The 12,519-nt window shown below is 35.1% G+C and overlaps 2 protein-coding genes across 2 annotated transcripts; both read right to left on the bottom strand.

The window, feature by feature from the left end:
• Window positions 1-2,131: 2,131 nt before the first annotated feature.
• Window positions 2,132-4,244, bottom strand: LOC138898994 (uncharacterized). Its single transcript, XM_070185105.1, has 4 exons — window positions 4,043-4,244; window positions 3,345-3,971; window positions 2,652-2,891; window positions 2,132-2,217 (listed from the first exon to the last, which is right to left on the bottom strand). The coding sequence occupies exons 1-4, from the start codon at window positions 4,242-4,244 to the stop codon at window positions 2,132-2,134; spliced, it is 1,155 nt and encodes a 384-aa protein (XP_070041206.1).
• Window positions 4,245-4,322: 78 nt separating this feature from the next.
• On the bottom strand, window positions 4,323-11,736 carry LOC138898995 (uncharacterized). Its single transcript, XM_070185106.1, has 3 exons — window positions 11,607-11,736; window positions 11,425-11,559; window positions 4,323-4,516 (listed from the first exon to the last, which is right to left on the bottom strand). The coding sequence occupies exons 1-3, from the start codon at window positions 11,734-11,736 to the stop codon at window positions 4,323-4,325; spliced, it is 459 nt and encodes a 152-aa protein (XP_070041207.1).
• Window positions 11,737-12,519: the final 783 nt, after the last annotated feature.

Genomic DNA, 12,519 nt, shown 5'->3' on the forward strand with positions numbered 1-12,519 from the left:
TTATTTAGTATTGTTACTTACTGAGTTGGTTGTACTCATACTATACCCTGCACTTTGTGTGCAGATCCAGGTGTTCCCGGACATAGTGGGTGTTGATTTCCGTGCACAGTTGATCATTTGGAGATTTTGAGGTAATTGCCGGCATTTTGCAGACCTTGTTTCTCCTTCCCTATCTTTCCACTTATTGTATTTGGTTTCAGATTTTCATAGGGACTTGTGATGTATAGAAGCTCATGTACTCAGTGACACCCCGATGTTGGGAATTTGCGCGTTGTATTTTGGATTTCTATCCTGTTTATGGGAAATTGTTATCATTTAAACTATTATAAATCCGTTTTTTGTTAAGTGTTGGAGTTATTTCATAAATGTCTGCTTGCCTAGTACCACGATAGGCGCCATCATGATAGGTTAGGATTTTGGGTCGTGACACTCATCAATTAACTCCAACAATAATTAAGATAATCTTATTTTAGATAATAGTTTGAATTTATCTTTTAATTGAAGGACACTTACCTCAGGTTCTTCATCAGATTCTCCAATATCCATTGTAGCTTGTTCATCAGCATCATCATCCGAGCCTTTATCTGAGCTATCTCTTTCCAAGAAGTGAACATTGCTTTGGTTGATCCTTTGTTGTTATTTTTCTTGGGATGAACTTGTTCCCTCTATCAGTTTCTTAGTTTAGCTCTTTCCTTTTTCCATTCAATCTCCCACAAAGGACGGTTCTTCATCATGTAATTAGGCTCTTTCCTTTTTTCCATTCTTGAAGATGATTCTGAGTGCCAAACGCCTTTCCTTCTTAGGTATATCCATCTTCATGGTATGCCTTCTAAGTTCATAAGCTTTGAAATAAGTGTCGCAATATTCTTTGATTTCTGAATGGCAGTGATCTTGCTTTCCCATGTGACTGGTAAAATCCTAATTAGGATCTTCTCAACCCTTTCTTCTTTAGGGATAGTCCTTCTAAGAGACTTTAGTTCATTTGTGAAGATAGTGGAACTTGTGTGCATCTCCTGAATGGTTTCTCCATCTCTCATGGCAAAGTTTTCATATTGGGAAAACAACAAGGTTCCTCTTGATCTTTTCACTTGAGTTGTTCCTTCATGTGCCACTTGTAGTGTGTCCCATATTTTCTTGGTTGTGGAACAACCTTGGATTCTGCTTTACTCATCAGGACCAAGTCCATAGACAAGCCATTTCTTGGATTTAGCCTTTTTCTCTCACTTCTTCAAGTCCTCGGTATTGCAGTCAGCTGTTATCTTTGGAACATCCTCACCTTCAACATTTTTCTTCAGTGTTGGCAGTGGATCATCAGTGATTATATCCTATAGCTCATAATCTTCTACCAGCATGTGATCTCTTATCCTTGTTTTCCAACAAGAGTAGTATTGGCCGTTGAAGAGTGGTGGCCTAGCAGTGGATTGCCCATCCCAATTTTTAGGTGGTGCACTCATCTTGATCTTTTCATAAAGTGTTTGACTCTTCAAGGATAACCCGCTCTGATACCATTGATATTTTATAATTTATTACCACACAAGAGGGGGGAGGTGATTTGTGTGGTGTCTAATTCTCACGTGCACATGATTATAGAAGGATCTGGTTCTTCTCTGCATTTCTTAATCTACTGTTGCGGAATAAATAGTGCAGAAAGCAAAGAACCCAAGTAGTTTTACGTGAAAAATACCCGACTCAAAAGGTGAAAAACCCATGACCTACTTCCCAGTAGGATTTTCCCAACACTTCACTAAAATTCTGAGCCAAAACAACAATGTTTACAAACTCTTGTAAACCTAAGGATTACCTCTAACCTTTGTAGCAACCAGCCATAAGTTGTTGCCACTACTTCAAGTTAACTCTAACTTGAATGATACAACTCAAGTACCTAATACAATTTGCTTATAAGAAAGCTGAAAGTTACAACTTAAAAGCACCTACTATAATGGAATTATAATAAAAGACCGATACATGGAACTGGTTCTTGTATCTGGTTCATGTAGCTTCAGGTTCGCACTCTTGAAACATATACGAATTGCTTGCAAAATGCCTTTGTACACGTGTATGACTTTTGTTTGAATCTGATTGTGATCTTTGTACACTCTCCATGGACCTGGTTCATGTATGTGGTCCTTTGTCAATCATCGAAACCAAAACCACTCAGGTCATCAATTTCTCCCTTTTTGATGATAACAAACTCTGTGCTTTTCAGAAGAATGGAACCTGTTTCAACTCAGCTCAACATCAAACACATTGTCTAAACAATTTTGCAATTAAATTCACAAATCATCAAGGACTAAGTTCATTAGATTATAAACATCTCAGTCCAAAGCAAAAGCACACCTTATCTTTCCCATTTTGACATCATCAAAAAGATGCATAATTAAGTTAAGTAACCAGATTTTAGCATATATCACTCATGCAACCGGGGCTACTTCAAATGAAATCATGGATTCAATTTTTTCTTATCAATCTAAGGATATTAGCCATCTAAGAAATATCAACAAACAATGAGAGCGAAAGCAGTAAATTTCATTGATAAGATCCTTCCATAAAGCATAAAGAAAAATAAAAGCATAGAACCATGAGCAAAAAAAAATCCCACTTGGGTCAGTGGTTACAAACTGGGCTAGGGAGGCTTTAGGACTGGGAAATACCAGGTTCTTGGTTCTTAGCCAGAAGCAGTTTCAGCATATCTTGAAGAATGCACTCTTTCTTCTCTTTCTCCTTTACAAGCTCAGTTTTGAGAGAGTCTCTCTTAGCTTCTACTTCAGCCAACCTAGTCTTCAGCCGTTCAATCTCAACATCCTTAGCCCCACTCTCCTGCTCTAATTTTCTAACCCCGATGTTCTTAGGTACCCTCTTGGATGAAACATGTTCTTTGGCCACAGTTTGGACTTGGTAGTCACAATCAGTTAAAGTTCTAGCCCCAAAGTAGTCTTTACTCTTCCAAACATCTCATTTCTTGAGAGGAACCTTAAAGTGATGAAGCACGGCAGTTGGGATAAATCCATAAGGAATAGCATGAGTTTTGGTTCCACAAACATCCCTATGAAGCTGGATAATGAACCCTGGCTAGTTAATCTGCTTCCCACTATCCAGACACTCCATAAGGACCAAGTCCATGCAGGTAGTAATATGCTTTCTTTCCTTCGTGGGAAGAACCACTTTGTTGACAAATTGAAGGAGCACTTTGTGGGCAGGTTTCATCTCACTCTTATAAACAACCCTAGGTTCTTGCTCCTAGTCCCTATCAGCAAATATCATGGTGATGGCTAGTGAGGTAGGAAGATTTTCTAGACTAGGCCATTTCAACTTGGTGTAGTCATTATACCCCTCAGCAGGTATACCTAGAATCTCCCCTAGCTCTTCATCATCAAAGCTCACCTTCACTCCTTTCACTTCACTGTTGACCCTTCCATTTGTAATCTCACAATTTGCAAAGAATTCCATAATCTCAGCCCTGGCCAGCCTTCCTTCCAACTGAAGGACCACGTCCGTCCAATCTTGTATCTCCAACTTCTCCAGCAGCAGAACCATTCCCTCTTCCTCCAAATCACTGAGAAGCCTTCCCTTCAGAATTGTTCTTTTCTGGAACTTCACCACTTTATCTTTTTCCTCACTAGTCTTCTCTTTTTCACTTTCTTCTTCTACTATTTGAACTTTCCTTAATTTCCTGGCAGACCTGGTTATTTTTGACAAGGCAGAGCCTTCTTTCTCAATAGACTTTTCTAGAGACTTTTTCTTAGAAGTCTTTCTCTTCTTAGCACTAGGAGTCACAACCTTCACTTCCTTTACCTCATCCTCATCATGAAGGGCCAGGTCCATACCCTCAATCTGAATTGTTTCATTTTCTCCAACTTTCTTTTTTTCCTTGGCAACAACTTTCTTGGCACTCTCAGCTAAGGCCTTTTTCAAGTTGGCCTCATTCTTCTTCTTCTGGCTCCTTGTAGTTATTCCTCTTGTGGTAGGAGTCTCTACAATGATAGAAAATGAATCCTTTCTTTTCTTGTCATCATTGATTTTCTAAGGATTTTAGCTCCTGCACTTTTCTTCTTCCTAGGATTGTAACTGTCAGACACTTTCTGCAGTAAATCATGGATGGGTTCTTTTCTTGATTGAATAGGTTCTTGGAACCTTTTCCTTAGCCTTACCAGCCCCTCAGTTGCAGTAGTATCTCCAGAACCACCATCTCCTTCCTTTGTAACACTTCCTTCCTCTTCAGCAACCTCCTCACTCCAAAATACCATTGCCCATGTTTCTTTATTCAAACCAATAAAAATGGGTGAAGAAGGTTCAACCACTCTTTCTTCTCCCTTTCCCCCGACCTAAACTTTAATATCCTCACTCTCTTTTTCTTTTCCCTTTTTAGTTTTACCACCAATTTTTCCAGACTCATCAGTTTCTACACCAATAATAGAACCAACCAAAACAAACCTATTTTCAAAATTTTTAGCAATTTCAGAAACATCAGAAGTCTTGAACCCAGAAGTTACCTGTTCAGTTGAAACTGGTTCTTCCCCTTCAGTCGCAAACTTTAAGGACTCATTAGTATTTTGGGGTTCTTATGCTTGGCTAGCCTGGAATTACTCATTAAACTTCTTGGCATGTTCTCTACTAGCCACTGTTTTCATGCAAGCCTCTTTACATGATTTTTCTTGGGGGGGGGGGTTTGGTGGTTGGAGGTGTGGGTATAGGTTCTTTGGGTGGTGAAGAAAGGCTTTCAGTGATCTTGGGGTTTTCAGGTAAGTTTTTCATTTGATCAGTGTAGGTAGATAAAGAATTTTGAGAGAGGTTTAGGGTTTACAAATTTTGATCTTTAGAAAGATGAAGGAAGAGAATATGGTCAGATCAATTTAAAGAGGGAAATATTGAGTTAATAATGGCACATTTTTGAAGTCTAATCACGTTAGGAGTTTCAGTTTGAAAAGACGTTAGACTCTTCCCCAAACGTTTCGGCAATTATGGCGCGTGGGTCTCTTGGTGAAACTGGTTCGTTCGTAATTGATTTATTTAAAAGTATTTTGGGATATAATGGGACTCTTTTTAGATCATGATCCATATGCTATTATTTCAAATTATGCGTAGTGTAGAATACATACCTTATAAGCTCGATGAACCAGGTTCTTCACCAAAGGTTCTCTTGTGTAAGACTGATTTTTTCGAAGAAAATAAGGGTAATATCATTAGACATCAGTGAGACATTTTAGCACATGACACAAGAATATCTATATTATATTAAAAGCATGAAGCCCTAACTTAAAAAGTCAAATTACTTTTATACCCCTCTTATCTTAAAGACCTATTTTTACTATAAAAAAAGAAGAAGAAGTCTACAAAGAGTCCTGAGCCAAATATCGCCAAACGTCATGAAGAGTCCAAGCGAATATTCACCAAACGATACATTCCCTTCGTTGTGTTTTCCTTAATTTTCATTTGTTCATTAATCTTATGTTAAATAAACACACTCCTTTATATCCTTCCACAAAGTCCAAATATCAGTAAACTTTATACTTTCATTTCTCTTTATTCAAGCAATTTGTCTTCTTAAAAATCTATTTATCTTTTTTAATGATATAAAAAAATCTAATGCATACCAAAAAATGCCAACGTTTCATACACCTGTTTTGAAGTTGCTAACGTTCATATGGTACATGCTTGACTTTCTATGTTCATGCTCTATTACCGCGGAAAGATTGTCGTTGAAAGTTTCGGTATGTTCGTCATTATCGTTTCCACCGAAGAGATCCTCTACATAAAATTTAAATATAAACTATTTCTTATTTAAGGTTCGTTCAATCTTTTAATTATTCTTTCTGCAATTCTTTGTGGCTCAAAATAATGGATATGTTTTGATCTGCTCAATTTGTTTATGCAATTGTACATAATTTAGTTTTTATAATTTGAAGATTGCTATGTGCTTTAGTTACTTAGTTTACCATTGGCACTCTGCCAATATAATAAATAAATAAAGGAAAAATGATACTATATAGTCATTCTTAAAATAATAGCCGAAAAATATATATTTTGTATATATATATATATATATATATATATAAATTATACACAAAAATAATACAAATTTAATATATTTTTCGGCTACCAAATTTAAATAGTTTCTGGCGCAAACTAAAAATGATAATACCCCTAAATAAAATTTAGCACATTGATTCAAAGTCCAATAGTTATTGTTGAACATTTAAACAAAACATTAGAGAATAACAACAATAGTTGAACACCTTTATAGATACATTTGGATACATTTATATTATTGTTTTGAGAGAATAATTTTTTATTGATCAATCCCTCTTCAGATAAATTAATCTTTTCTAATATAAGAATAATGTCCAAAAATATTTTCTCATCTTATCTTTTTAATCTTTAGTTTTAATCATGAGGTATTGTGATGACCCAAAAGGTCATCCTTAAATTTAATAATTAATTCTGTGTTCTGAGACATCAAAAATAACTATTTATAATTTCTCGACTTACGTGCGCAGTCCGTATAATTTTTCGAAAAGTTTTTTTTACATGAAAAATTGATTAAAATGCAAAATAGAGCCTTAAAACTCAACTGAGTTGACTTTGGTTAATATTTTGAGAAAACAGATCCAGATCAGTATTTTGACAGTTCCTATAGGAACGTATCGTAATTTGAGACTTGAGAGTATGCCCGAAATTTAATTTGGAGGTCCCTAGCTCAAGTTATGACCATTTAATAGAAACTAAAAATTTAAAGGCTAAAGATATTCAAGTTTGACTACGGAGTTGACTTTTTGATATCGGGGCAGGAATCTGATTCTGGAAATTTGAATAGCTCCGTTATGTCATTTATGACTTGTGTGCAAAATTTGAAGTCATTCCGTATTCGTTTAACATGTTTCGGCACAAGATTTGTAAATTGAAAAGTTTGAAAACATAAAAGTTCGAATCGAGGTGTGAATTGTAATTTCGATGTTGTTTGATGTGATTAGAGACCCCGAGTAAGTCCGTGTTATGTCAGTTATGTTCGATGTTGGTATATTTTGTCCTTCTGGTGTAATCGCACATGCGGATTTTAGACCGCAGATGCGAGCTCGCAGAAGAGAAAGGGAAGGGGTTGGGCAGTGTGCGTAGGTGTGGAACTTTTGTCGCATCTGCGAAGCCGCAGAAGCGGTTTCTTGTCCGCAGAAGCGCCCCATCCCGCAGAAGCGGCCCCATTTCTGCAAAATCGGAAACTGCAGATGTCGTCAAGTGTCGCAGATGCAGAAAGACCTGGAAGTTAGCCATTTTTACTCATTTTTGAGTTTTAAGTCTCGGAGTTAGGCGATTCCAAGGGGATTTTTCACGACTTTGAATTGGGTAAGTGTTATATTACCAAAAGTGATTATATTTCATAAATCCATGTCTATATTCATCATTTATTTCGGATTTAGATGGAAGAAATTGGAATTTTTGTAAAACTTTTCAAAAACGAAAAATTAAGATTTAAATCGGAATTTGGTAATTTTTGTATGGTTGGACTCATCTCGGAACGAGTGTTCGGATTTCGTAAGTTTTTTCGAGATTCGAGACGTGGGCCCCACTGTTGATTTTTGAGATGAATTTCGGATTTTAATCTTGAAAATTAGCAAATTCATATGAAATAAATTCCTACGATTTGTATTGAGTATATTGAATTGTTTATGACTAGATTTGAGGATTTCAAACACGAATTCACGAGGCAAAGGTTTATTGAATTCTTGAATTTGGTTGCAAGCGAGGTAAGTGTCGTGGTTAACCTTGATTTGAGGGAGTATGACTTATTTGTTTATTTGCTACATGGTTTTAATGTGCGGGTACAACGTATATGTGAGGTGACGAGTACTTATGCGTTGTGGTTGAGTCAAAGCATGCGAGTGAAATTTGTTTATTGTGAATAATTGTCTATTTAATTAAGATATTCCTGTTAAGTTTATTATTGATTATTTGATCATTATTCGTGAAATTATTATTCATTTAATTATTGTTGAATATTTTGAAAGGTGAAGTCGATATTTTGGTATTGAATTGATTGATAAGTGTATATCCCCGCATTTAAATACTCTTCCAAATTTATATTATTATTTTCATGGTAAGGAAGAGTGTAAAAGCACGAAGGGTGTTGCCGTGCCATTTGTGAGTGTAGAAGCACGAAGGTTGTTGCCGTGCCATTTGTGAGTGTAGAAGCACGAAGGTTGTTGCCGTGCCATTTGTGAGTGTAAAAGCACGAAGGGTGATGCCGTGTCAGAAGAGAGTAAAAGTATGAACGGTGGTGCCATGCCATTTTCATATTATCAATTGCTCATTTTATTGTTGATGAATTAATTGACTGCTAAGTGATACATCTCCTGCTGAAATTATTATATCTTTCCCCTTCGCATGTTCCCTCTTAATTTATAAATTGTTATTTATTGTATTATTGTTACTTCGTATTTGTATATACTTGTACAGGTTGTTTATGTACGTGTTTTGTCATAGCCTCGTTACTGCTTCGTCGAGGTTAGGCTCGGCACTTACCAGTACATGGGGTCGGTTGTACTGATACTGCACTCTGCACTTCTTGTGCAGATTTCGGAGTTGTTCCCAGTGGCGTATAGTAGATTTTTCCAGATACATCTACCAGTGGAGACTTGAGGTATAACTGCACAACGTTCGTAGTTTTGAAGTCCCCTTCTATCTTATCTCAGCTGTGTATTATATTTCAAACAACTTGAATTTTATTTAGACCTTTATTTGTATTATTCTAGAAGCTCGTACACTTGTGATTCCAGTTCTGGGATGGTATTTAGATATCGCGATTATTATGGATTACTCACTTTATTTCACACTTTAATTCCGCATTTGTTTCCTTGTTATTAATAAATTTAAAATTTTGTTAAAATGGCTAATTATATTCTAACGTTCGCTTGCCTAGCAAGTGAAATGTTATGCGCTATCACGATCTCGAAGGTGGAAATTTCGGGTAGTAACATGTACGAATAATACAAAACTATTATTCAATTTAACTTTATCGATTTAAATCATATCAAGTTTTTCATAACAAAAGACTGATAAACAAAAATAGTTGAGGAGATCGTATAAAAAACATAGCATAGGGTTTTTCTATATATATAATTGATCGCACTATAATATATTTTTCCCAATGATGGGCATGTGATAGAGCAGATTTTGTAATTATACGGAAAAAAAGGGTCTACCAATTTACTTATTGAAGAGATTTGAGTTGGATTTCAGATTATAGATTTTGATATTGCCATTTTTCATAGGCAAAGTTCCTAAAATTATTGGATTTTTTAAGAACTGAGAACTTAGGCAGCAACTTGTGGATTTAATTTTATCATGAGTATGGTAGGATGGTAAGAATTATCTTCTTTAATCAAAGATTTTGAGTTCTAACATTGAGAATAAAAAATATATCGGTAGATAACGATTTAATTGGAGGACTACGATTAAACTGTTTCACCTTATTATAAAATATTCTTTTAAGTCTTGACAAAGTAAATGATTTCCTTTCTCTTTCTTCTTTTAATTTTGTGATTGGATTGGAAGACCACATAAGGTGCTCATTTCATATTTCACTATATCTAATTTGATGACATGACATTCTTTGATTTCCTTTTTTTCTTTCTATTTTTCTATTGAGTAATTAGATTTCTCATTGGCTTGGAATATTTATCCTATAGGAGAAATATGTATTTCATAAAACATGTTAAGACTCTCAGATCATTCTCTTTAAGTTCAAAAATGAATATTCATTTATTTCTTATGCATTGAACATTTCTTTTTAATATTTTTGATGTTGTGACACTTAAATTTACAATGATGAACGTCAGAAGCAAGTAGAGCTAGAAGATCTCTATGGGACTAATCACAAATAGTAAAGTCAAAGTAATAAATTAAGGAGAAAGTGATAACAATATAGGGTTTTACTTTTTAAGTCTATTTATTTTTAATTATTTATGAACTTTTATCCTTTTTGATTTTTTTAAAAATTAATTTCATAAATAATGTTAGAGTAGATCTATTATGTGATGAGCTTCTACACGAACGCGAGAGTTTTTGTTAAATCCCTAAATTCCTGGACATGGTGATAATTTTGAAAAAAAAGAAAATATTATTTTCGCACGAGCTTTCTTTGTCTCAACGTTTCTTGCGGGTCTGAAATCTTCCTTATTTTCTTAGATATCAAACAAATATTATATGGAGTATAGATTAGTGGACTAAAGAAAAGAAGCACATAGAAGCGAAAAACATGTGGACTATACTTGGTACAAAGAGAGGAATTATAGTTAGATATATGGTAAAGGAGTTATTGTTAAATCTCTCTTATATTCTCCAAAAGAAGGATAGTTACAAGGTTGTTAAAGTAAATTTTGTATTTTCTTTTGGTGTTTTTATCTCTTGCTCCATTTGGTACTGACTCAGACTTTTCAATTACCAAATCGATTTCTCATATATTAAGTTGGAAAATTAGAAATTCTTTTAGGGTTAGTTCAATTCGCTAGAAGAAAGAGTACTTATCTTTAAGGCATGCTGAAAATAATGCATTTTTGGCTCTATGGTTTCTTTTGTAATTGGAATCATAGTTTCATTCACTCTGAGCATACTTACTATTGCTAGGAATGATGTTAAATAGTTTAAAGTTTAATGATTTTAAAATGAAGTATGATTAATTGACGGCCGTGCCTTGATCAAATTTCACTAAAAATAGCTTTAGTATATTGGACTGCATTTTATTTGTACTTTTATTTGTATGTGTTGTTTACATTCAAATATAAGCCGAGTAGTTTTACATGTGTTTACATATAAGAGACATATTTGAGGATGTTAGATACATCATACAAGATAATAAGCCGAGTAACTTTACTTGGTATACACGTACAACGCACGTGCCGTGAAACTAGTATTAATAAAAGGATGAGACTGGGCAATATCTAATTATTTACAAAATCTACAAATTATCTAACCAATCATTAAATTATAACCGGTCTCTTTTATGTGATCTTAATCATCCCTAATTCTAACATGTACTTTTCAAAGTGATCTCTACTCAAAACTTTTGTAAAGATGTCAACTATTTGCTTATCAGTAGCACAAAATTCCACAGTGATCAAACCCTTCTCAAAATTATCCCTCAAAAGATGATGCTTGACATCTTGTGCTTAGTTTTTTTATGATGGACCGGGTTCTTGGTCATACTGATTGTACTAGTATTGTCACAAAAGATAGGAATACATCCTACATCAATTCCAAAGTCCATTAGTTGTTGTTTAATCCACAACAATTGAGCACAACATGAGGCATCATCCACATACTCAACTTCAGCAGTAGATAAAGCCACATAACTTTGCTTTTTGGTGGCCCAAGATACAAGACATGAGCCAAAAATGTGTGTCATACCTAAAGTACTCTTTCAATCCACAAGAAAACCTGCATAATCAGTATTAGCATATCCCACTAAATAGAAATTACTACCTTTCAGATACCATAGACAAAGATCAGTGTGCCTTTTAAGTATCTCAAGATCCTCTTGACAGCCTTCAAGTGAGACTCCTTTGGATTTGCCTAAAATCTAGCACAAAGGCCTACACTGAAAATAATGTTAGGTATACTAGCAATGAGATATAACAAAGAGCCAATCATTCCCCTATATATTTTCTGATCAACAGATGAACCAAGTTCATCCAAATCAAATTTTGTGACTGTTGCAATAGGAGTGTCAATTTCTTTAGAATCTTCCATTTTAAACCTTTTGAGAAACTCTTTCACATACTTTTGCTGATGGATCATAGTCCCATTTAAATTTTTGTTTAATTTATAAGTCTAAAAAGAAATTAAGCAAAAAAAAAAGAAAGAGAAATTAAGCTCACCCATAACACTCATTTCAAATTCACTCCCTATTAGTTTAACAAACTCTTTACTTAACCTATCAGTAGTTGCTCCAAAGATCGTATCATCAACATATATCTGAACTACCAAAAGATCTTTACTTTTTTCTTTCAAGAATAAAGTGTTATCAATTTTACCTCTCTTGTAGCCATGATCAAGCATCAATTTAGACAATCTTTCATACCTTGATCTTGGAGCCTGCTGCCACATACCAGCAGTGGGCGCATGCACATTGTTTCATATATGTGCTTGATGATGGCAGTTATGCGAGGCACCCGTACAGTGCTAAGTGTAAATACTATTAAGGGATATACTGTGATAATGTTGATTTACGTGTTTACTTGACTTGTAGGCATAGAGATGTACTTTCCTCATGCTAACTGGTAATTGACCTGCTTTATCCTTGTTAGGTTTTGAACTGTTATAATTGAAAGTAAAGGTATTTACCGGACGGGCTGGACAGGGCTGAACATGGGAAAAAATAGCCCGTCCGGTTAGTGGGGCGGGCTGGTTAGTGAGCTGGGGTTCCGGGATGGTAGTGGGCTGGGATATTTCGGGTTTTGTTAGACCCGTCCGGGTTTGGGCTTATCTGGTCCAGACCGGGCCGAGTTAATTTTTATTTTAGTTTTTTAGTGT

Source organism: Nicotiana tomentosiformis, chromosome 9 (assembly GCF_000390325.3).
Source record: "Nicotiana tomentosiformis chromosome 9, ASM39032v3, whole genome shotgun sequence".
Taxonomy (NCBI): domain Eukaryota; kingdom Viridiplantae; phylum Streptophyta; class Magnoliopsida; order Solanales; family Solanaceae; genus Nicotiana; species Nicotiana tomentosiformis.

Excerpts from the sequence above, each read along its gene's own strand:
- LOC138898994 (XM_070185105.1), bottom strand. The coding sequence starts at position 4,244 with ATGGTATTTTGGAGTGAGGAGGTTGCTGAAGAGGAAGGAAGTGTTACA. Across the intron at positions 2,892-3,344 it reads AGAGCTAGGGGAGATTCTAG|TCCAAACTGTGGCCAAAGAA; the intron begins GTATACCTGCTG and ends GTGACTACCAAG. Across the intron at positions 2,218-2,651 it reads GGCTAAGAACCAAGAACCTG|GTTCCATTCTTCTGAAAAGC; the intron begins GTATTTCCCAGT and ends GAGTTGAAACAG.
- LOC138898995 (XM_070185106.1), bottom strand. The coding sequence starts at position 11,736 with ATGGAAGATTCTAAAGAAATTGACACTCCTATTGCAACAGTCACAAAA. Across the intron at positions 11,560-11,606 it reads TTTGTTATATCTCATTGCTA|GCAAATCCAAAGGAGTCTCA; the intron begins GTATACCTAACA and ends GCTAGATTTTAG. Across the intron at positions 4,517-11,424 it reads TGCTAATACTGATTATGCAG|GGGAAGAACCAGTTTCAACT; the intron begins GTTTTCTTGTGG and ends TTGCGACTGAAG.